The sequence below is a fragment of the Dermacentor silvarum genome, chromosome 1 (assembly GCF_013339745.2).
Source record: "Dermacentor silvarum isolate Dsil-2018 chromosome 1, BIME_Dsil_1.4, whole genome shotgun sequence".
In the NCBI taxonomy this organism is placed as follows: Eukaryota; Metazoa; Arthropoda; class Arachnida; order Ixodida; family Ixodidae; genus Dermacentor; species Dermacentor silvarum.
This window is the reverse complement of record NC_051154.1, coordinates 109,227,261-109,250,519: the sequence shown is the minus strand read 5'-3', so window position 1 is coordinate 109,250,519 and position 23,259 is coordinate 109,227,261. Positions and strand designations below refer to the sequence as shown.

At 46.3% G+C, this 23,259-nt stretch overlaps 1 protein-coding gene across 3 annotated transcripts in view; it reads left to right on the top strand.

The window, feature by feature from the left end:
* The window catches only part of LOC119434721 (prolyl endopeptidase FAP), a 394,283-nt gene that overhangs the window by 170,825 nt on the left and 200,199 nt on the right, over positions 1 to 23,259 (top strand). The window contains exon 1 of one of the 3 annotated variants that reach the window (XM_049672222.1): positions 9,743 to 10,064. The exons of 1 other annotated variant lie outside the window; for it this stretch is intronic. In XM_049672222.1, the coding sequence (XP_049528179.1) occupies positions 10,032 to 10,064 (33 nt within the window). In that variant the 5' untranslated portion in view covers positions 9,743 to 10,031. Of the gene's footprint in view, positions 1 to 9,742; positions 10,065 to 23,259 lie in introns of those variants that run through there. One more of the 3 variants, XM_049672223.1, reaches the window with a different exon arrangement.

Genomic DNA, 23,259 nt, shown 5'->3' with positions numbered 1-23,259 from the left:
GGCTCGACATGCTTCTGTCGATGCGTTTGAGATTTAGGTAGTACTAAGTCATTCTTTATTCATCAGGTTACGACAAGAGCAGTAGCGCGGTACTCTCAATTGCTAGACGAACCCGTTAAATTTCTCCGGTGAGTTTCAACACGGCGTAGAGTTATTCGCGGTCGAACTCTTCACTGTTATGAACTGCCTAAAACATGTCTGTCGCTGTAGCTTCTTTTTCCTTTTTCTTTTTTTTTTCTGCCGAGTGTGGTGCTGTGTTCCTTCTCATACACCGTTATTTTTATTCTTATTGTTCGAGTAAGCCTGTCGCCACAGCCACCGTTTCGGTTTAGCTGAACATACGATCCTTTGCTGCCCTCGTAGCTTTCAAGTGCGAAACGCAAAGCACAACGCGTGTCCATCTACACGCGCGATTTTCAATACAGCGAGCTTTTCCGGAAGTACAGACACCATCTCCTTATTCAGCATCCCTCACTGCAATACAAAGAAGCATATTACGGGGATAATGTTGGCTCTCCTGGGGAAGCCAATTTTGCAGAAATTCTTTTTCTTCATGGCTGCATCTAGTGATAGCAAAAACAAGCAGGGTGGCATTAACGTACGGGCACTCGTGCATGCACGTGAACCACGCAGCTATGTCACAGAATCCAATTTATTCGGGCTGTAAAAATTTTACGTACCTCCCTCCTTCCTCATAGGGGTAAGAAAAGAATTCATGCTAGCGCCTGCTTTTCCCTGCGCCGCTGTGAATACAGTCATTTTGTTTATACAAAAATTATGCGCCGTGCGGTTGCGAACAGTCGTTAAATGCGTGAGCAGAAATAATTTGCTTTACGCTTGTCATAACTGAAAAGGGCGCTCCCGTTGGTTTAATATTCGAGGTTCCTTGTCTGCTGCTTTCTTTTTTTCCTATGATATGAATTTATATTAGAGGTTTGCGCCTTTACGTGGCGCCGGCTGCATCTCGTCGCGAGTCAAGCAATAAATGAAGCGCCGGAAAAGGCAACTGAGAAGAGTGTAAAAGCACGAACACACATGCACATTTCCGGGATCGAGTAAAAGAACGGCAGTATAAAGAGAGTACAAAGATACGCACAGATGTGCCGAGTTTTACAGACGAGTGGGCCAACGCAACTACATACAGTCGAACCCGGTTATGTCAAATCCATTTATAACGAATTAACGTATATATCGAATACCTGTAATATCCTCTTGAAAGTCCCATGCAAATGTATAGGGCTAATGCACTCGTATATAGAACGCCCGTTCACTAGCACATTCGATATATCGAACGCGGCGCCACGCCGAAGACCTCAATGTGCACTTCTCGGTGCACATTGAGGTCTTCTGGCTCCTGGAGGTGGAAAAGAGAATGTGCAGTCAGTTGAGTCGTGTGGGTCATTTGTGCAGTAAATTGAGCCCCGTCGAGCTGTTCGGCTAGCCCGCGTGCTACCTCGAACATCAACATTCCTTCTTTCCAATTTTCGTGGCGTCGTCGTGTAGGATGAGTGCCTATTTGTGAGTTCATTTTCCGCAAGTGATGGCCGCTGCAAGTGTAAAGAATCAACTTGAACTTTGCAATGAAATTGAAAGTGATGCAGCAATTTTTTGCAGGTAAATAAAGTGTGCTTGCTTTTTTTCCGAGTTGCGTGCAGTAACTTAGCGGCCCTCGGACGTACCAATCGGTAAGCCGCCGTTTGCCTCAGGGCCTATTATATTATATATCGAATTACCTATATATCGAACTTTTTTGCGATCTCCTTCAGATTCGATATATCCTGTTCGACTGTATAACTATACCATTTACACATACTTGCATCATCTAAACAACATACATAACAATTTCATAACTACATTTAAAGAAGTTCAAATTTTCATGGCACATATATAATCTGCTGTATTGAGCTGTATATCAATGGGCTCAACCACGAAGTGTTAACACGAAGTTGAAATCTTGCAGTTTTCAAAGAATGTTTTAAAAACGACAAACGCTGTTCTTTTAACGCCGCTGTTGGCCGAGGGTCAAGTATTTCTTTTTTTTTTTTATGAATGCTCGACAGTCCATCAACCTTGAATCCTCCCTCAATCTTTGCTATGCAGCATTGTATTGGGGGCACTCGAGAAAGGAAGTGTTGACCATCCTCGTCCGCGTAGCCGCAAAGACGCTGCGGTCTGCGAGCACATTGTATTATATATAAAACGTGTTGCGTGTATCAAGTCCCAGATTATTTTATAAAGTTAAATAGCATTTAATCTAATATAGATATGACGGAATTGTTACTTTAATCAAAGGGCCAATACAGAACAAATCGTAACATTTTGAATGCTGATCAAACCAGGTGCTTCTGCTGAGTCGACCAGATATCTCTCAGCAGCAGGCAGACTCCACTACGTCAAGGGGAAGATCTAATGTTTCATGTTTTCGTTTGCCTTTCTTGCTGGCCCACCGGCTGCAGGGTTTCTGGTTACGGGGTCCTGGTCAGGGTGTCGACCCGGGCCTGAACCGAAAGCCGTAAACGAACCGATATTCTTGAAATGCGCCTGAACCCGAACCGAACCTGAACAAATAATAATTATAACCTTTGCCGGTTTGGGACAAAACTCTTCACGCATTTTGGGTCACGCAGAGAAATGACCCAAAATTGGGCATTAGCTTTAAGAGAAAACAGCTTCCCTTCCACAGTGAGCCCTCCCAACTTTTGTCTCTTATGACGGTTTGTATGCACGAGTAGGCACAGGTGCTACGTATTATGCCAAGATTAACGGGCAACAAGGCCGAGACGCTCGTATTCCGAACTATCCAATATTAGCTGAGCATAAACGTTTCTTCGAGGTCCTCTGAAGGACCGCCTATTGTTCTGCAACATTATGGTCAAACCGTTAGCTTAGGTAACCTAAACACTAACCGTTAAAAGCAGAATGTCGACTGCGCTAACTAGGGCATCATAAAAGCACACGCACCACGAGATATGCAAAGTAGATGAAAGTTACCCTCGCGGAGGGAACGCGGCAAGTCAATCAAAGGAGCGGTAGATGACGCTACTGCCGAGAGCGAATGTTGCTGTCTCAAAAAGCCAAGTCAGTTATCACGAGTGGTACGGGGTGGAACACTCCATGCGCTCGCGTAATAGCTCCGATTAAGCATAAGGAAATCATTCTGAACGTAGAGAAATATTGTGTCCGGCAAAACATATTACTGCTTGCTTTCAGCAGTCTAGCATCGTCGAAATTCACGGCGGCCAGCGAGGGCCGCTAACAAAGTAAAAAAGTGTGCAGGACGTTTTCGGTGCTACCATTGTGCTTAGAAAGCGAAATCGTTTCATTCCAGACCCTTTATATGTAGAGATGAAGCAACACCCTGGTCTGTTTACGAGGAAGTACTCGCGTGCACTCGCGTAATGTCATCATGGAAAGCGCACTTTCCTGAGCGCGTGACTGAGATGCAAAATTTGCAGCGGCGTTCTCTTAGTTGTTTTTAAAGATTTTCAATGGCAAGGTGCCTTTCGCTTTACCCCATGGTGATTGTGCTACACAGTTTTTTTTATTGCTTTATTGACAGTTTAGTTTACATTAAATGACTTGTGTCTTTCTTTGTTCCAAAATACTCAGCCCGATTTTGAAGTCAAACGTCTTTAAAAAAGCTCAAAGGTGTCGCTTGCTGAAACCGCATGTAACGAAAACATGTTTAGCATTATCGCTTGTATCTTTGCAACCATACTACCCACACACCTTACTTCAGTATTGCTGTGTAGAACAAAGAAGCCATTACGCGATCGTATATGTCTATAGCGTGCGCAGCTAGATGGCGCCGTTGTCGCGCCACGCATGACGTAATCGGAGCTAAATTTAGCCTCTCACTCGGCTTGCAGAGAGGCATAGCTTAGCAGCTCGTTTGTCCAGACGAGCAGGAATGGTCACGTTTGAGAGAGATCACTATGCCGCAGTAGGTACAACTTATCAAACTGGTGTTTGTACACTAGTGCCCAAACACCCTGTGCAAAACAAACGGGCCCACTACGAAGAGGGAGCGAGCACGATTGCAGAATGAGACCGTAATACCCCCACTAGCTGTAACTATGTGACATGTGATATAATAGTATGCGATTATATGCGTAATACAAAGCAATAAATTAAGGACGGGCGGCTACAGAACGTTTTTTTTTTTGCACCGAGCTCGCCATAACGCATGTTTGCTACATTTGTTGCTCCCCTTCATATGTATCTGTGTTCAAAATAAAATAGAAAAATCCAGGCATCAGGAATTAAATACGTAAAGCTAGACGCTTTGAGCTACGATTAGAGTGAACATACCTGTTTGCTGGAGCTATGTAACTTTAAATTTTCACGCCTGAAACCACCTAAAATATGATCTTTTCTGTCAGGTTACAGTGGCGTCATCTCGTAACTCTTCCGCGTGAAAACGTACACATGGATAACTAGTGGTTCAAAGTTAACGGGTACCTTGTCGCGTGTCAATTTGGCATTTCGAGGATCAACTGTACTGCGCTGAACCAATTCGACGCTGTGAACCGGTTCGGGAACCGTTATAGCTTTCCATTTCTTCGAACTTTTACTGGTATCAATTTAAATCATATGACGTGATCCTAGCACTAGCTTTTGTGTGCTCCTTGAGGGCTTCATATACTAAGTGAGCACTCAACGTACTTGTGCCTATATTCTTTAATAAGATATAGGCAGCTTGATTACATCGCTAAATATAATTTATTTTTGAGATTCCTCTGTCTATGTCATGAAGCGCAGAGCAGAGCGATTGGCAAAAAGTTCAGGTAAGATTGATAATGTCACTGATGTTAATTCAAGCGGTCATTGCACCTGTATGTTCGGTATGATAAACGCGGAAGACAGAGGAATTATTTCGACATGATCCGTAGGTACACTCGGGATTATATAAGTGGTATCTCCGATACAGTGTCAGTTACTTGGCGGCTGTCACGAACTAGCTCTTGCGCGTGATTCCTTCAACTGATAATTAAATTTGGGGTGTTGTCAGTACCCAAGGTGGCTATTCTGTAATGTTGTATTGTTGCTGTTAATCTTAACGAACGTTATTTATTTCTTTGTCTTGAAAGTCTTTTCTTGCGATTCCTATGCTGGTACTCTCTGTAAATTCACGAAACACGCTTTATGCGCTAGCAGAGCACCGTTCAAAACAAAGCAGCGGCGCGAACAGCTGCCGTCTGCTGCACTGGCATCAGCAGCTGCATCAGGTCGCAGAACAGCGCCAGGAAGTTGTCGAACTTTTTCGTAATGCGCCGATCGCAATAACTATAACTCCTTTTCTTTTTCTTCCGTTTGTTATTTATTTATTTATTTATTTATTTATTTATTTATTTATTTATTTATTTATTTATTTATTTATTTATTTATTTATTTATTTATTTATTTATTTACTGCTGCCGTGAACAAGCATGCCCATTATGAGCAGATTTTATTAGCAGCTTTCGCCGCGAAATTTGAGTGGGACTAAAATAAACCAAATACAGTGAAGGTTAACATAAATGACACGTCCCGTGGGAGCTTTAATTGAACCATTAGACGCCGTACCCTCTGGCGAAGCTGACGTTAACGATTTTTTCCACGAGAAGCAATTAAATATGCATACTCGAAGCAGCATCATCAATACCACGGTAATAAGATGGCTTATTAAAAGGGAATTACCACTTTCTTTATTTACAATGCTTTTCATTGTACGCCTCATTCATCATTTATAGTGACTCGTCAAATCAAAATAAGCTGCGAAGGCTACGAGGTCTGTTAGAAAAGTATCCCACCTTATATATATATATTTTTTTTTTGCGAACACCTGATGGATATGAAACAAGCACACTTGTATCAGCCGACCTTGAACCTTCGTGCGCATGCGCGAATTTTTCGCGCCTGCCTATAGCGTCACTCGCTGGGACGCAGTGTTTGAGTGAGGTAGTGCGCAGTGCTCTCGTCGGTTTTTTTATTGCAAGGAAAATGACGGAGCGACTGCGACTTCTGGCTGTTTCCCAAAATCAAGAGGCCATTGAAAGGAGCGCGATTTTAGACAAGAGAGGACATTATGGCTGCAACGACAGCTGAGCTAAACTGCATTCCGAAAGAGGCCTTCTAGGAATGCTTCCAACAATGGCAGAACCGCTGCGAGAAGCGTGTGGAGTCCCAAGGAGAATACTTTGAGGGTGATTAGGTTTCCAACGCTCCAGTTATGCCAATTTTCTTTTTCTTCGGCCAAAGGTCGGATACTTTTCTAACAGACCTCGTATACTAGAATGCAACGTCGCCTGGTTTATATCACTGGTTAATAAAGCTCCCAGATTCTAGACGCTTATGCCACGCTGCATGCCGAAGCTTTTCCAGTAATGACAAACCCGGTATTTCTTGTAAACATTGTGAGTGAACCAAAGTTCGTGTTGTTCCAGCTTACTTCGGAGGTGAAATGTTAGAGCTCCGCGTCCAAAAGCAGCCCTGTGCACCATGACAGGCGCCACAGCATTTGGCTACAAAGGTTTCTTTAAAATTGTTGCGCGAGCGTTGCTTTCTTGAGCCGCGCACCGTCAGAATTGGAGGACGCGTAAGCTTCGCCTTTAAGAGTGGAACGCGATAGCATTCAAAGATCCCTGGCCGCTTATCAGGGTTTTTTCTCGTATATTCAAATTACAAGTTCGCAAGCTAGGAGAAGTGACTGCGGTTATCGCTTTCTCTCAACTAAAGTGTGTAATGAAGACTGATTCATTTGACGCCGCTGATTCCGAATTCGATTGTCGATTTCATGGCTCATAAGTCTAATTACGTGAATTAGCTTGGCTGGTGAAGGCGCGTAAAGTTGGTTACTCAAAATTAAGCGTGACAAATTGCTTGCTGCTAATAGAGTAACCTCTAAATTGTAATTAAACGCAAGAATACGAAAGTCAAAATTATTCTTTAGTTTATTTTAGCATTTATACTAGTTTTTCTTTGACACCGTAGTGGCGCTGTAAGCGCAAGACGCTATTCGCAAACGCAAAACCCTATTCTAAACCTCTTCACTCCTGTATGCCCCAACGCTAACACCCGAAAAGCTTTGGGGCCCCCATTCTATAACTCTCTAATGAACCGGCCGGTAACAGCGCTGGTGCCTCGATGTACCTCTATGGAATTGCACGTTAACATATCGCATATTCGACTGGTTGTTTGAGGGAGCTCTGTGTCTGTAAAGGCATCTAAGCTTTACTGTGAGCATTACCAGGCTTAGTGGCGGTGATGAAACTTGTTAATCGCTGTTAAATCTACTTATGCAACTCACAAGCTGTCACACAGACCTAACACAGACGCAGCATGCGTGCGTGCGCGCGCGCGTGCGCGTGCAGCTCGTAGGCATCATGCAGCCTAAACGATGCAGCGTGTCTTAGAAAATGTGAATAGAGAGGTTAACATAGCGAGTGGTGCTGTCAGAAACAGAAAAGACTAAGTTTGCAGTTTGCGTGCGCATTGCTTAGAATTAGATGTGTGCGAATATCAAAATACTTTGTCACAAATCGAATACCAGGCTTCCAATCTCGAATAATGAGATGCAGATACATTTGATTATCAAGTTTCTTTAACATGTTGGAACATTGCAATTGTGTTGCCAACATAAAAGTATAGACAAATAAATTAAACTAAAAGCTTGTTTATTTGACGCCTGTTAATATGGCAAATTGTGTAATTCATTATATATCTCGCCTGTGCATTATTCAACAGCTTGAAATGCCCGTTATCTCAGAGGCATTTGGCCTTGTGCCATTTGTCACTCAGCGCATTTGTTCTCAACCAAACAGCTAAGAAACGCGGGTAGCAGCGCATATATAATGACAAAAGAGTGAGGCCAAAGCAGCGCTAGCACCCAACCAAAGCCAAGTGGTGGTGTACCGTTTGCTAGTACCACTGCTTAGAAAAAAGACGCGGGAACGCAACATTTTTTTTTTCTTTTCCCCGGGTTCTGCGTCACGTGCATGCAGGGCTCCTGCAGCACAGCATGTGTGGAAAGCTCGTTCTATTGTTTTCCTTCAGTGTGAGACACCCAACCTCGTCTATATACTGCATTTACAAGGATGTAACGCAAGAACTGATTAACTCGAGGTTTGAAGGTGAGAGAGAGCACTTTCAATTGGTTGAAGAAAAATGATTATAACCTTAAGTAAAGGCGTGCATTGCACCTGTACTCGTATGTTCAGAATAGCACCCTTTAGAATAGTGTAATGCGCCAGGCATCGTGGTGGAGGAGGAGGAAGGAGGGATAGACGGAAAGACAAGGAGGTTAGCCAGTTTTCAGACCGGCTGGCTACCCTGTGCTGGAAAAAAGAGTAAGGGGAATAAAAGATAATGGAAAAGAGATGCTACAATAAATAACAATGAGAACGATAACGCCCGTGATAACGGATTGCCAATGGCTGTATGCTAAAATGTTCTAATAGAAACGCGATGTGCTACACCGATGGGCCAGATGGGCGCGCGACGGGCAGCTGGCGCGTTTGCATAGCGAGGCAGCGCTGATACGCACCACTGTAGTGGATCACCTCGTTTGAACTATATTCCCTAGAAAGGCATTATAGTTGTACTCCTTCGGGCAAACGCCCCCATTGCCTTTCGTTGTGCTAAGTTGCGACCTCGCTTTTCGCAGGCTCGTGTTCCTTGCCACCGAGAGAAGGGCTTTTCCGCAAGACTAAGTCGTCGGGCGGCTGAGCTTATGTAAAGCGCTAGATTCCGCCAAGACGGGCGCGCTCAGCACAAAATCATCGAGCATACATTCGCAGGTTAGACAGTAATAATGACAAAGGATCGCATCTTCACCCGCACAGCCAGCAATATATTCAATTTCTTTCGATTATCCGTATAATATCAAACATTCGAGAAGTTTTGATTATTAGGTTTTCGAATCGAATACGACGACTGAAAATACAATATTCGACCAGTATTTGGATTTCGCGAACGTTCGTACACTCCTACGCAAATTCATATAATCGTTAGCGGCATAGCTAATGTAAAAGTAGAGGCGAACACGTCGAAGGAATGGAAAGATACGAGCATCGTGCCGGCTATTTCATATTCGACCGTGAGTAACTGTGAAGTGAAAAAAATTTGCAAATTCATCAATTGTTTTCAAACTACTTTCGCAAAATGTGCATCGTAAGTCTCCACATATCCGCGTACACGTACGCCGGCCAGATGCAGAGAGAACAAGCAAAAAAAGGAATGCTCGGGGGCGCCCGCAGCTCTGCGTAAATCTCGTTGTTGCTACACTCGAAGCCCAGTGACCGGCACGCGGCCAACGGCCGACTGGCCGCGCAGTCATCCTCCGAGCCGGCCGCAGTGCGGTCGTAAAGCTGGCAAGGAGAGCGGAGCCGATTCCAAAACCCCAGGAGTGCATCGAGCGCTCCGAAGCCCTCAGGGCCGCCGGCATGTTCGTAAGCAGATAAACAGTGGTCGGGACAGAGCACACACTGGCCATAAACGGGAGAGAAACGAGCTGTACACAAAAAGCGCGGCTTCAAGACAGGCGTCGTTCTTTTTTCTTTGGCGCGTCCTGACGTGACGGCCCCTAAAATAGCCGCGGGCTATGCGCGCTGCCGCCGGGAGCATCGTGGTCCGGCCGGTCCAGGGGAGGAAAGGGCCCGCATTCCATCCCGCGCGCATTTCCATCGATCCCGACGCTCTGTCTGCGCAGGCGCGCGCTCTCGCAAAGGGGGAACCGCTCTCCCCCGCGCGGCCCTCGAAAATGTCGCTGTCCGGACCCGGGTCGCCCATGGCGGGAGCCGCCGAACTCTGCAGCTCGTGGTCGGCCCCGCCGCGGTGGCCACCGCTCGTGTGACGCCGGGGGATCGCCAGTCTCCTCCGACCCGAGCCAGCCCCCCATGGGGGACCGGGTGTCGCTCGTCTTCCGACAATCCCGCGGCGCCGCAGCACGATGTGAGTGAGCATCGGCGCCGCAGCGTGCTCGTCCACGTCGCAGACCTCGACCGGGCCCGCCGTCCTCGACACCGCCGCTTGCCCGCCGCTGACACGCGTCCATGGCGGACCCGTACCCCATCTATGACGACGAGGTAATCACCGTGCTCGGTCGCGTGGCCCTTGTCGGCTCCTGGTCTCGCCTCTCCCGTGGCGAAACCATGTGCCGATGTCAGCCTGTCCGCGCGCTGCAATCTCGCCTCCCGCCCTTCCCTCGTGCGCGTCTCGCCGCACTGTGCTGTCCACGTCACTCTGTCCACCGACGACTGTCAGTCGCGAGCGCTAAACGCTTCGCACTTTGGCTTGGAGCGTCTCGACAAGTGGCGAGAGAAAGCGATGCCGCGTCGGAGCAACTCGTTTCCCGTGACTACCGACATACGTATACTGCTGCTGTACAAAGCTAAAGAAAACGAGAGATAATTAATACGGCCTGACTGAGAGTACCATTTCCCAGGCTTTGGAAGATCGCGCCTGACACCACGTAAGAGGGCTAGACAAAACAAAGCCCTTGTACGCATTGCCAGGTGTGCAAGCGTGACGGATGCCTAACTTTCAAGAGTACTCCTTTTTGTTTTTTCGTCCTATGCAATGTTGAATGTGTGCACATTATTTCGCGCCTAATCTACATTACGTACGCCAGCGCCCTCCAATGTTTGTACTTTTAGTTCATGTGCTTTGAGTTTACGTTCCGACGCACGCATTGCAATCTTGCTCTTAATCGGGAGTGTCACAAAATTAATCGAGCCGCAGCGCTTGTTGTTGTCCATCTTTGTTCTAACCAAGTGGCTATTTTACATGTTTTCTTATTCACGAGTGCGACACGAATATGACAATTCATTACCTTACTTTGCTTTTCGCACACTCATTAGCCCAGCCCGGAAGTACTTGTGCGTTTGAATCAAAGCCAACACGCACGTCTATAGATTTATCTCTGTCTTTCTTTCCGGGTGTGCTTGACGGTGATTTTGGTTCCCAAAATATTGCACTACTTGCGGTCAAGTAATGCTGTCAAATTCTTTTTTTTTTCCGCTTTGGTGTCTGTGGTAGTGGTAGGATATGTGCAAACGTACTGCTAGCCTTTTCCCCTCGCAAATCTGCGAAGAATGTTTCTTCCTATCTTTCTTCCTTTCTTTCTTTCTTTCTTCTTTCTTTCTTTCTTTCTTTCTTTCTTTCGTTCGTTCGTTCGTTCGTTCGTTCGTTCGTTCGTTCGTTCGTTCACTCGTTCTCGTTCATTGACGCGGAAGGGGGTCTATAATTAGCACAATGTGGATTCCCACGAAAGGGTAGGGAAAAAAAGAGAGGTTTATTCAATGTTAAACTGGTGAAGTCAGCGTGGCTGTCGGCCTGGCGAGATGCTCCAGATGTTGGGCGAAGGGTGAATGAAACATACCGTAAGCATACAAAGACGTAACCAGTATATACACCCATAGAAACGCACATACACATTAAAGATATTTACAGAGTCGCGTTTAGATCTGTAGCAATGCACAAAGCAATTCATCGCGCCCTTCTGATATGTGTAAGATTCTTTCCTTTTTTTTCATTTTTTAACTGTTATTTGTTGTAAGGGCAGTGCTGTTATTAATAAACAGCTACGGGTGTGACGTTCGCATTTAAATGTAACAATACAATTTAATTTAGGCCTCGTATACTTTTGTTTTCTTGTTTCATCCGGACCTGTTAAGTAGTGCGAAATAATATTCAGGTTATTGCGTAGCTAGTCATCTTACACAAATGCTCTCGACATCCTCAGTAGCAGTGGAGCAAATAAAGCAAGACTCAAGTCGATAACGTTCTAAAATGCTAAACGAGCGACAAAGTTTCCAGTGACCAAATAATAAGCAAAGCATCCATGGAGTTGATAATGCAGCTAAGCACGTAAAAATTTTCTACGATTCAAGTTCTATAAGCATTGAAAAAAAAATCTATACACAAGATACTGAATTTCCTTTATTTAGCCTTATATAAATAAGTGCAGGTTAACATCAACAAAAAAAAAAAGAATACGTCTTCTTTCTGTAATATTGCGCTCATAGTGTACGCTCCTCGTCATAAGCACTATACGAATCAGAGAGAGATTATCTCTCTCTAAAATATAACGGCGCGACGTTTTGACGAGGACAAAATCGAAGAACAGACAACAAGAAACGCTGTCCTTGTCTGTTACACCTGTAATACTCGGAATCATGAGAACCGACCAGTTCACTTTTTGACGTCACATTAAGAGCCTCACCTGCTGCAGCATACTGAGAGTATTATGCTAACAGTATGATGGCACTAGGAATTGTCTCCAAATAGGATATCGCCGTGTTATTTCGTACCTGTAAGCGTAGGTTGGCCGCACCGGTGGCATATGCACACAACACGGCGAGTCGTCTAAATGATAGCCCGCCCACTCGGCTTGCCTAACTGTGCAGTTACTAAATATGCGCGCCTACACAAAGGCTGGATGCCGTCCTTGGATTTCCCGTTGTTTGCGCGCGCTCTTGTCGTCGGCTGTTCTCGGAAAAGCTGATCTACTTCAACTGTCGTCTCCGCGGCCGTTCAAGAGGCGCCCGCCCCAGCCGCATTATTCTTGGTTGACGTACGCTACAGCTGTTTCTGCTTGCGTTTTCTATTTTTTTTCTCTTTTCGTTTTATTTTGCCTTTCGACATAAAAAATTCTCGTTCTGCGCCGCTTTAGTGCCTTCTCTTTATTTATTTGGCCACACATGGCGTTATATCGAATTCACCCTTACGGAACGCAGTTCTGGCGGCGTGCGTCATCAAATGTCGCTTCTCATAATTCATACTGGGGAACAAATAAAGTAGGTTTCTCGTACACGCTAGTTTGCAAGACGCGCAATTTCTTGTTTCTTTCTTCGGCCTCTTTCGAGCGTAAAAAACATTTCTGTTTCAAATATGAAGAAGAAAAAAAAAGAAATATTCCTAACAAACATCACAGTCCCGAGCACACACAGCTGCTACCAGTGCAAGCAGGTGCGGCCGTATACGACAGGATTCCGCACTTCTTAGACGGCTACTGCTGGCAGTCTAGAAAGTTCTTTTTTCCCAAGACGAAGCAGTTCCGAGCATTTCAAGCACGAACATAACATTTCAGTAGTTGCGAAAGTTTTTCGACGCTGTAACTGCTCCGTAAGCCTTAATTTTATATCGGCAAGATGAGAGTGCGTTCGTGTACTCGACAGGGTAGACTTGGTGCACCATGTCCGCTCAACAAATATTGTTCAGCCGACAACTGCACAAATTCCAAGAACGTATAGCAGCTAGCGAGAACGTGAAAAGCAATCACTGCCACCCTCTGCGCGACTGTATGAGCAAAAAATGTCTCAATATGCACGTAGCTGTGCGACAGCATATCAGCACGTCAACAGTTGAATCACACGCAGCGGCCAGAGCCCTGTGTAACGCGCCATGAATCACGCCATCGGCGGTCAAAAAACTCGTGAACAAAGCCGCAGTCACCCCGCAGTTTCGATGGCGTTTCTCTTGTCTTGGCTCTTGGCCGAATGTGCGTGTCGACATAAGTCACGCCAGGTACAACTTAGGATGATGCAGACCTTAGGAACCAAGCTGGTGGGCAGCGTCGAAGAGGGCCTCGCTGCCACTGGTGTAAGAAATGGCGGATTTGGCACGTGGTATCGCGAAGTAAGCGGCATATACGCGTATTACTATGTATTACAGTAAGCTGCAACACGCCACTTTTACAAGAACAATGCAATTACCCCAAATAGAAAACTAGCTCCAGGAAACATTCATGCACAACTTTGCGGAAGTCAGAACTAAAAAGAAATAAGAAAATAAGAACAGTTTAGAAAAGAAAATTAATGACAGGTCCGCAAGTTAGCTCTGAGGCGACATGACTAAAAGATGAAGTAAAAAAAAAAGAAAGAAAGAAGACCACACGAACACAGCATTTAAACTATAACAAAATTGCATTCAAGTAACATCTCTGATGGACAATACTGTACAGAATTACGGTAATGATATTTTTGGAGCCAGCGCATCAATTAACTGCATGTGGCGCTTCTGATGTAGTGCTTGTGATGTTACCTGCTTTTTATGCCGCAATAAACTAAACGAATAAATTTTTGGCAGCATCTGAAGAAGGCGTTACATTTTACGCTGTATTATACAGGGTGTTTCACTTAACTTGGGCCAAACTTTGAAAATATGCAAATGCTACGTAGCCGGACAAAACCAAGGTAATGTTTTTTGCCGTCGCTTGCCGCGCGACTGGTCGCTCGAGGCACTTTGCGTGTATTCGCGGGATTTATCACGCTCATAAAACACTTTTATGTAGCACGTATTGAGCAACAGAAAGCTGAATCGTGAGTTTCTCATGTTGCTCTACAATTTTCTCATTGACACTTTAATGTAATTAAAATAATTGAGAAGTTGATGAATTAATTAAGACAAATTATCTAATTAGGCGAAATTCAAAAATAATCCAGTGTCTCCTAGCGACGGCAAACAACATTACCTTGGTTCTGTCCAGCTATGTGCATTTGCATATCTTTAAAGTTTGGCTCAAGTTAAGTGAAACAACCTTGTATAAAGTGAAGAAACTAATAGAACATGTGACGTATTGACTTGTCGAAAAGTCATCTGTCCTGCAGATAACAATTCGTAAATGTAATTAAGCATTCAGAGATCCCGACTGCCAAATGAACGCAAAGGCAGCTGAACTTCAAAGTCATGAGCTAATCAGGACATTGGGGGTATAAAATATTCAGTGTACCCAGCGCAAGCTAATTGGCATTAAGACGGTCACATTCGGTTTTAACAAAGCTAATTAGGGTCCTAAAGCAAGGCAAAAGAAGAGGCCTACCTTACTTTATTACGCGAATATCGAAAGTGGTGCGATGCAAATTTCGCCTATATGTTGATGTCACAAGTTTACGACATATGACGATGCAATAATTTCTTACCACATTGTTTTACCACAATTCCACAGAACGCTTGCAAACTTTCATGTGTGCCTCGTCTTTTTTAATTTTTATACTTGACTTTCAGAAGCTATTAACGAGTGCACAGAAAACAGCGTCGCATCAAACTTGTCATATATTCGTAACTCTTGTCAGGTCCATTGTCAGGGCCAACGTTATATGCCGTTTTTTCGCACTCAGCGAGAATCGGTACGTACAGATAAATACATTTAATGCCCTAATTATTTATTTCTTTGAATGCACATACATGTAACGAAGGACCAAGTTGTGGAAACGAAAATATACATCACGCCAATGTTTTTAAAATCTTTCCGAATTATGTTTCGTCGCTAGTCCTTTCATATGGCCTCATGATGTACTTGAAGAACAGGAAAAAGGAAACACCTGAGCTAGCATATACTTAGAACAATTTTTTTTCAGAAAAAAAAAGAAAACAGTGTTCGACCCCTATTGTTTATGCACTAAGGATGCAAATGGAAGCAACAGTGGCTGTCAGTCGAAAGCAGTGTCGCACAAAGATGGCGATCGGCGGTGGTCGCCTAAGTGGACTTCATAGTAGAATCGCACTGGTGAGACGTTTAGCAGAACAAGCATTCGTCATATATACGAGTCTTGCTCAAGTACAGGTGCTTTCTTGCGCTCAAGCACGCTCTCTGGGAGAGCGAAATTGCCCCAAGGGAACGACTAGCGCGAAGTTTAAAAAGAAGAAGAAAAGAGCAAGCTTACTCACAAAATTGGAGAAAAAAAGTTTTAAAAATTGAGATGTCTGTGTTTGGAAGGGGCAGGAGAACCATGTACGTATAAAGCGTTCACTTGGTTCGTCCCTCGCCGCCTCGAGGGAGTCGTCCGAGCATTTCTGCTTCTAGGTCTCCGCGTGGTGCGGCCATCAGTTTAAAATAGCACGCCTATATACTTTCGACAGTCGCATTACCGTAGCACAGCAAGCCCGCTTGGCAGTAACGTTTCCAATTCAGCAGCTGTATCTTTGTTTCTTTTCTTTTTTCTTTCTTTTTTTATTTTTGTTATTATTACTTTTTGTCGTCTGGCAAGGCACCTGATTTAACCATACTGTCCTTCGAATCCCGAGAAACATTGTTATCGCTTCGTGGTACGCTCACTGTTTTGCCACTGGGTAGCATAGCGCAATTAGCACGTGGACATGGAGGAAGAACAGGACACACACACACACACACACGCACACGCACACGCACACGCACACGCACACGCACACGCACACGCACACACACACACACACACACACACACACACACACACACACACACACACACACACACACAGCGCCGAATGTGTGACCTACTTCGCCATTAGATAGCTCTTGCGGCACTGTGAACAGACTAGATTCCAGTATTTTTAAGATATGTTATATGCGCCAAAGTGTTGCTCAACTGCAGCTAGTTTCGCTATAACCTAGTACATCGTTCAGTGGCATAGTGGGAAAGGTTAACGCAGGTACTACATTGGAGGCGAAATGCAAAAACGCCCGTGTGCTTGCGTTGTAGAGCACGTTAAAGAACCCCAGGTGGTCAAAATTAATCCGGAGCCCTCCACTACAGTGTGCCTCATAATCAGAACTGGTTCTGGCACGTAAAACCCCAGAAAGAAGAAGGAAATGTTAACGCATGCCGAATTCTTTTCCGGAGCACTACCCAATATTTATTCTAGTCTAAACCAAATGCCACTTTCTACGACACATGTGCGGAGTCATTGTGCTTGCGGACTCGCGAGCGATGAGGACCATCACTCTTTTCGCATTCCGCGCGGCACAAGCATAAGCATGCTTTAATCTGGCTCGATAATGTTTACACCAATTTAGGATCAAGATTGCTTGCTTAAGTTAGTAATGACCGACCGATCAAACGCGCCAAAGTGGGCAACGTATACCGTCCTCGAGGTCCCAGATATTGCGGCTTGTCTAACAGCATCAGTTTGCCTTTTGAGGTGCATCTAAACACGGCGTTGTGTTTGCGCATACAGGAAGTTTTTGTGCCATTGGTAAGTACTGTGAGAGCGTTTCGCGTAACGAAGGCGCTTTCGGCGCCCTCGGTCGCCGCAAGACTGAGTGAGACAATGTGGATGTATTTTCGAATACATGCGCGCGTTAGTGCCCGCTGTCTGTGCACTCTCGCTCTGCGTGTCGCCCCATCTGTCACACTTCACATGAAGTTGCATGCTAGGCCTGCGGCCAGGCAAATTCATCCGGTTTTCATTCAAGTCAGCTTGCCTCTGCCGCTGCTGCTTCGTGAACTGACCCAGTGTAATAGGGGCACAGTTCTAACGTTTTTACTGTCTTCTGCATGACAACGCCCGCATCATGAAAGGCACAATTCCTAGCGCCTCTCAGAATCCTAGCAACAGGCTGCCAACTTTTGCCGTTAGCAGCTGAGCACCATGATGAATAATAGCGCACCGATTTGTGTAGGAACTTGGCTAGCCAAATAGCAGGAGTTGTCTATACCTGCCGTAGGATTAACGCGGAATGCACGAGCAAGACACTGTTTCACGTGTATCTAGTCCGATGCCGTCCATGTGTCTTAGCGCACTTGACATTCCCTCGGCGCCACCGAGGAACTCAATTTTCCAGCTGCGCACGCAATTTCTGCTCGCAACGGTACGCGCGCATTCGCGCTCGATTGCTATTCATCTGTGTGGACACGCGCGCTCGCTCAATGCGGCCGCGCTCCGAGGCGAGCATTTCGCCCCGTTCGCGCTCGACGCGCCCTCGCTGAAACATCGGATTACAAAGGTTTGAACAGCGGGCTCTGTGCCGGCCTCTGTCCGCGCGACCGGTGTGCTTTGGCGGACGAGCGACACAAAAGGAGAACGTTGGCCGACATCGAGGTGAAAGATGTGAAGTCCAAGCGGAGCCGAGGGGAGAACAGAGAACGGGGGGGACAGGCGCGCCGCCCCGAAGTTGGAGCGAAAACCGAAACAAAGAAGAGGCGGGCACGAGGCGCCGCGAGAATAGCGCGCGCCAAACCCGCGCACGTCACACATAGGCCGGTCATTTTGGAGCGGCAGCGCATTTCACGCTAGGTGAACGCATTTGCCAAATTACGCTGGATGAGCGGCGCCGCTATGTGGAGGAATCGCGCACACGCACGCACGCACAGGCAGGGCCCGTAGGAATTAATGAAACGCGGACGAAACAGCGCCCACGCCGTCCCCTTCGTCCGCGAGTGTATGTCATCTTCGCTCGTCTCGCTCCGTTTCTCTGTTGTTGTTTCTTTTTCGTTTACTCTTACCTTTCTTTCCTTACTGGCCATGCCCGGGTCAGGGCGATTAATAGGTCATCGAGTTCCTCGCGCAGCGAAAGGAGCATGAGCGCAACGGGGGCAGCGAGAGTCTGCGGAAAGAATCGGCTGTTTCTCTCTCCTCGCGGGAACAGTGTGTATGTGCGGGAGGGGATAAAGCTAATTGGGTGCTTTCGGAAATACGACATACGTGTTCCGATAATTGATGAGGCCGCGGCTTAGCGGAAATTAAAAGTGATGCGGCAAGGCCCTCGCGGCAGAGGGAGTAACTGTGTTTTGCCGGCTCCCGTTACCGGTGCCTATAACATTTTTCTTCTACGCTAGCAACGGTACATATTTAGCGCACCCAGTTTCTTTCTTGGCGGAACTCAAATCAGAAAGAAAGACGTCCTAAAATAAATGCAGAAACGCGCCCGCCTTTTTCGTGTCGTAAAGCGATGTGTCAGAGGCTTTTCGCGGAAAACATGTTAGCTCGGCAGTTCCATAAGTGATTATTGAGAAGTGAAAGGGATAAGTAATGCTATACGAATCACGTTAGGGTACATTGAAGCTGTGACCAGCGGGAGCGGGAGCTCTGGACTGGTAATTTGTACCCGTGTAATAAATGAGACTCGTCCGAGCGCTTCGAGTGGTACCTTCGTTGAGCGGTGGCCTTCATGCGTGGCAGACGGCTCAACTATAGGGAATAAGAAGAGAGTCGTCGGCATACAATACGTTCACTCTCTGTAACACACGGGCTAAGATATTATGTAGACAGTACGGGTCAACGTTGTGATTACCGATTGTGTAGTAAGTTAGGAAAGATATGCGGCGTTGTGCAGAGAAAGAAAGATCAGTTGAATGGTGATAGAAGACCTCACAGGTGTTATGTAAAGCATGCTAACAAATTTGATAGCACCGTATGGGAGCAGTTTGTAAAGTTCACTTGAGCTGCGGTCGCTTTTATATGTAGGGCCGACAGGTCGCTGAATCAATCAAACATTGATTGAGGACAAACGATCAATGACCAGTTGAACGCCGTCCAACTTTTCAATGCACTGTCGCTATTCTAAGTTACATAAAAATTTTGCAGATAGTGAAGTTTTGTTCAAACATAGTAATGAAGAATTGCGACTAATGGTCGAAGCGTGATATATCAGTAATGGTGGTAGCGCGTGCGTCAGCCAGCCTTCGATGATGTTGTATAAAGAGGAACTGTCATGCCTAAACCGTTATCTTTCGAGAGTGCGCACTGGTGTTCACGATTAAAGGGGTTGGCGCTGCCTGCCGTAAGCATGCGCAGGTAATTTTTGTGTCTTCCTGGTTTTCTGGCCACTGTGCGATATAGTCGGCGTTGTCCTTCTCGTTTTGCTTGTGTCTGTACCCCTGCCTTTCCGTAACATGGTATGAGCGTGTTGCCCCTATCGCGTCTCCCAGTCTGCGTAACACAACCTTTCGGTTCTGACTCGTCGTTGCCACTTCGCTAGACATCGTGTGCAGACGACGTGCACTTCATTTGGGGTTCGGGACAACGTCGCTTTGGGGCAAACTCTAAATAATTTGTCTGCAGGCTGCCGTCAACTACGTCACCTTAAGACGCAGCATGTGCTCCCTGCGTTGGAAGCACGCACTCCTCGCGTGCTGGTGCGTACGTGCGCGCCAGCTGCGCTGCATGCTACTCGCGCCGCGCCTCACCTGAAGACCCGATGATTGTAAGGGCTCCGTGTAAATAGCACGTGAGCCCAGGGGTACTGCGGGAGTGGCGTTGTTGTTGGGAATGCCGCTGCGCTTTGGCGTGGTGGCCCAGCGGCATGGATACTCCAACGTCCTTGCCCGGCTTCTCGGAATTGCGGGCGCCTTACGGCACTTCGTGTTACTCGTCTGACTTGGGCGGCTTTGCCGGAAAACACGACCCGCGCGCACGTTGTCTCGCCCTGACCGCCGCGTGAACAGTTTCCGGCAACTGGCAGGTATGCCGTGGGCGCGACTGTCACGTTGTCGAAAGGGAGCCCACAGCGTTTTTTGCACAAACTACGCTGCAGAACAGGCACAACATGCACAGGCCAGGTTGGTTGAAAGAGAAAGAGAATGGCGGAAGGGAATGTTGCAACGATTGAAGACGCTGACTTCTTCCGTAATCGTATAGGAGCGACCATTAATGATAGCCTGCAGAGGCGAAGCGCCAAACATGTCTTTCGTTAAGCAAATACGAAAAACTGAAAGCAGCATGAGTGATATAATTGTCATAGTGTTTATTTTTCTTACGCCAGCATTACGAATTCCTGGTCCCGACAAAGCTGTTTTTCGATTTATTCCGGGTAAATGCGAGCTAACGAAGACAGCAAATGATGGCGATGTGAGCTATAGTGTTCACACTGAAGTCGTACTCCGCACAATGGCGGACGGTTTCATGTACACCGTTATTATGGATATTGATAGAATTGTAATGACGCGCCTATAATGATATTGATAGAGCCACGGCATCTATCAAGATATTCTATAGCTGGCATTCGACGTGGCCAATCATCAACTCACAATGTAATTGATCTCGTGACGTCGGCGAACTACCAGAAGTACCTGAAAGGCACTTCTGGCACTTCTGGTGTGGCACTTCTGGGGTGTGGCACTTCTGGTGTGGCGCCGACGTCACGAGATCGATTACATTGTCAATTGATGATAGTCCTCATCAAAAGCCAGCTATAGGTTCTGGATAGACGTTGTGGCTCTCTCGATACTATCCTAGGTGTGTCATTGCCATTCTAACCATCACCATGCCAACTCAGCTGGCCAGTGCTACTGGACGATACAATGTTGCGTTCAATGGGGACTTGTCAAACTTGAGAAGTGAACAAGGCGGCTTGACTTTCATTCATGAGATAATATGACCCTTCTTGCCATGTTTTGTTGTAGAGGTCGAGAAGATTACTTCGAACCTTTGGGCTGAGGTTTCCGAGCGCGGGAATATGTGACTCCGTCTGGTGCAAGCCACGACGAGCGCTGGCCCGCAGCCAGCGAAGCCTGCAACCCTTCCATAGTAAAGAAAACAACCGTTTGCATATCTCATGAGTAAGGTGTGCCCCTGGGCAGAAATCTTGTGAAATCTTTGCTCACAAATCTTCAACTAAGTCGATCTCGCGACGTACCTGAAGAAGAGCAAGTGACTTAAAGGGGCATCGCTGTTAAAGGGACGTCCTAAAACTTCCTACATTGCTTTATAGTTGTCAAAGCCGCTCACGTGATTCACAGCGATTAGCAGAATCATTTCTAGTGATGGGCCTGCAATGTGTCAAGACGCAGAATTTTCGTTTAAGATTGACATTGTGTGTATATTAGGTACGGCTGTGTCTACACTCCCCCTTCAGGCGGATAACACGAAACCGTTGTAATTGCGTAAAACACCCTATATTTAGGCAATGGCTGAATTTTGCACGTAGCATTGTGCGTAATCTTTGCGATCTGATTTTCCAAGCTGGAAAAGAGGCTATTTTGGCATGCTTCCTTCACTAGTGTCCAAAATGCAGACCAGTTTATTCAACTAAGAGCGATTAGCAGGACTTTGAATCTTTTTAACAAACTGCGCGGTAGGACGGGACACGAGGAAAGAAGTGAGACATACAGGTGTCCCGTCCTACCGCGCAGTTTATTGAAGAAGATGAAACCGTACCAACTCGCCCAGCTGTCAACGCTTTTTAGGACTTTTAATCCTCAGATAGATAGGGATACACTCACTGCCATGCGTCTCCATCTCTGAGAATTGTCGGACGCTGCCGATCAGACATCGCGAAGCGTTCAACTTTTGTAAGTCAATCATTGGAGAAAAGTTGGGCTAGTGTATTTTAAACAACCAAGTTTGTGGCGATAGGCAAAGGTAACAAGGTTTCCTCCACTGGAGTCTATTTTGTGCTCCGTGAAATTTAATGGTGCACATTAAAATCCCCCGTGATGATACAGAACCAGAAAATGCAGCTAGGATGTCTCATTCTCTCCGAGCGTTTGGATGTGGATAGGTAAGACCTTTGAGAGCAAACGCGAAGTTGTTGCTTTTCACGGTCAAGCAGACGTATACTGGTTGCCGTCGTTAGTTTGGGCACTGTTTGAAATGCGTGAATCCGCATTGAATGCAGACAAAGACTTTGCTGCAGCCATTACTGGTGGATAATAACGCAAATGATTTATATGTTGGAGCCGGACACCCGCCCGCAAGTTCGATTCGCAGGTGACAAGGAAGGGAAAACGATTTTTGAAAAGGTATTGACGAATATCTGAAATTCGGGACTCAAGATCGTGTGCATTCCACTGAGAAATAGAAGCCTCTTTGACATCTTTGTGAAACGGTGATGGTGAACTAGTGATTGCACGCGCCATTGGAGGTTTGCAAGTACATGATTGAGGGCGTTCAGTACTTGCAGTCCTCTACGAACCACCAGCGTCTGCATGTTATTCAACAACGCACAAATAACATTGACGAGGTTCTTTAGTGTATCACTTGCTGGAAGTCCTCTGTGTGCCGTTGCTCCGAGGGTGTGTGTAATTTTGGCAGTCCGGGTCGCATATCTTCAGCGGCAGTGGCGACGGCTTCACGTTTCGTTGTAGTATCCGTGCGGGTTGAGGCTGCGAATAGAGGACCAGAGGCGATCAACACGTAGCTCTCGCAGCGCTGATGGCCTTGCTAGAAGACCCGTCTTCGGCGATCACGACGCCGTTACACTATGTCGGCAGTCTCCTTATGCGTCCCGAATTATCTCTCACACTTTCCCGGGGTACCTTCTGCGCGTTCTTGATTTTTGGAAAATCTTTCGATAAGGTGTCATAGAGGCGCTTGCAGATGATGCATTTAAAGTCAGTTGCGGTGCGGGTATCAGAGCTGTGCGGCTCGAAACTCTTGGGACACACATCTTCTAAAGGCGGCATATGTTGCTCACGTGCCCGACCTTGAAGCACTTCCGATACTGCAGTGGCTTCAGGAATAAAGGCCGGAAGGCGTGTCAAAAGAATCTCCATCAACGTCGACAGAATGCTGAACGCCTTCAAGGTTGGCTTTACACGACGCTAATTTCCAAGGTGACGGGGAGGTCACTGTCGCAAATGAA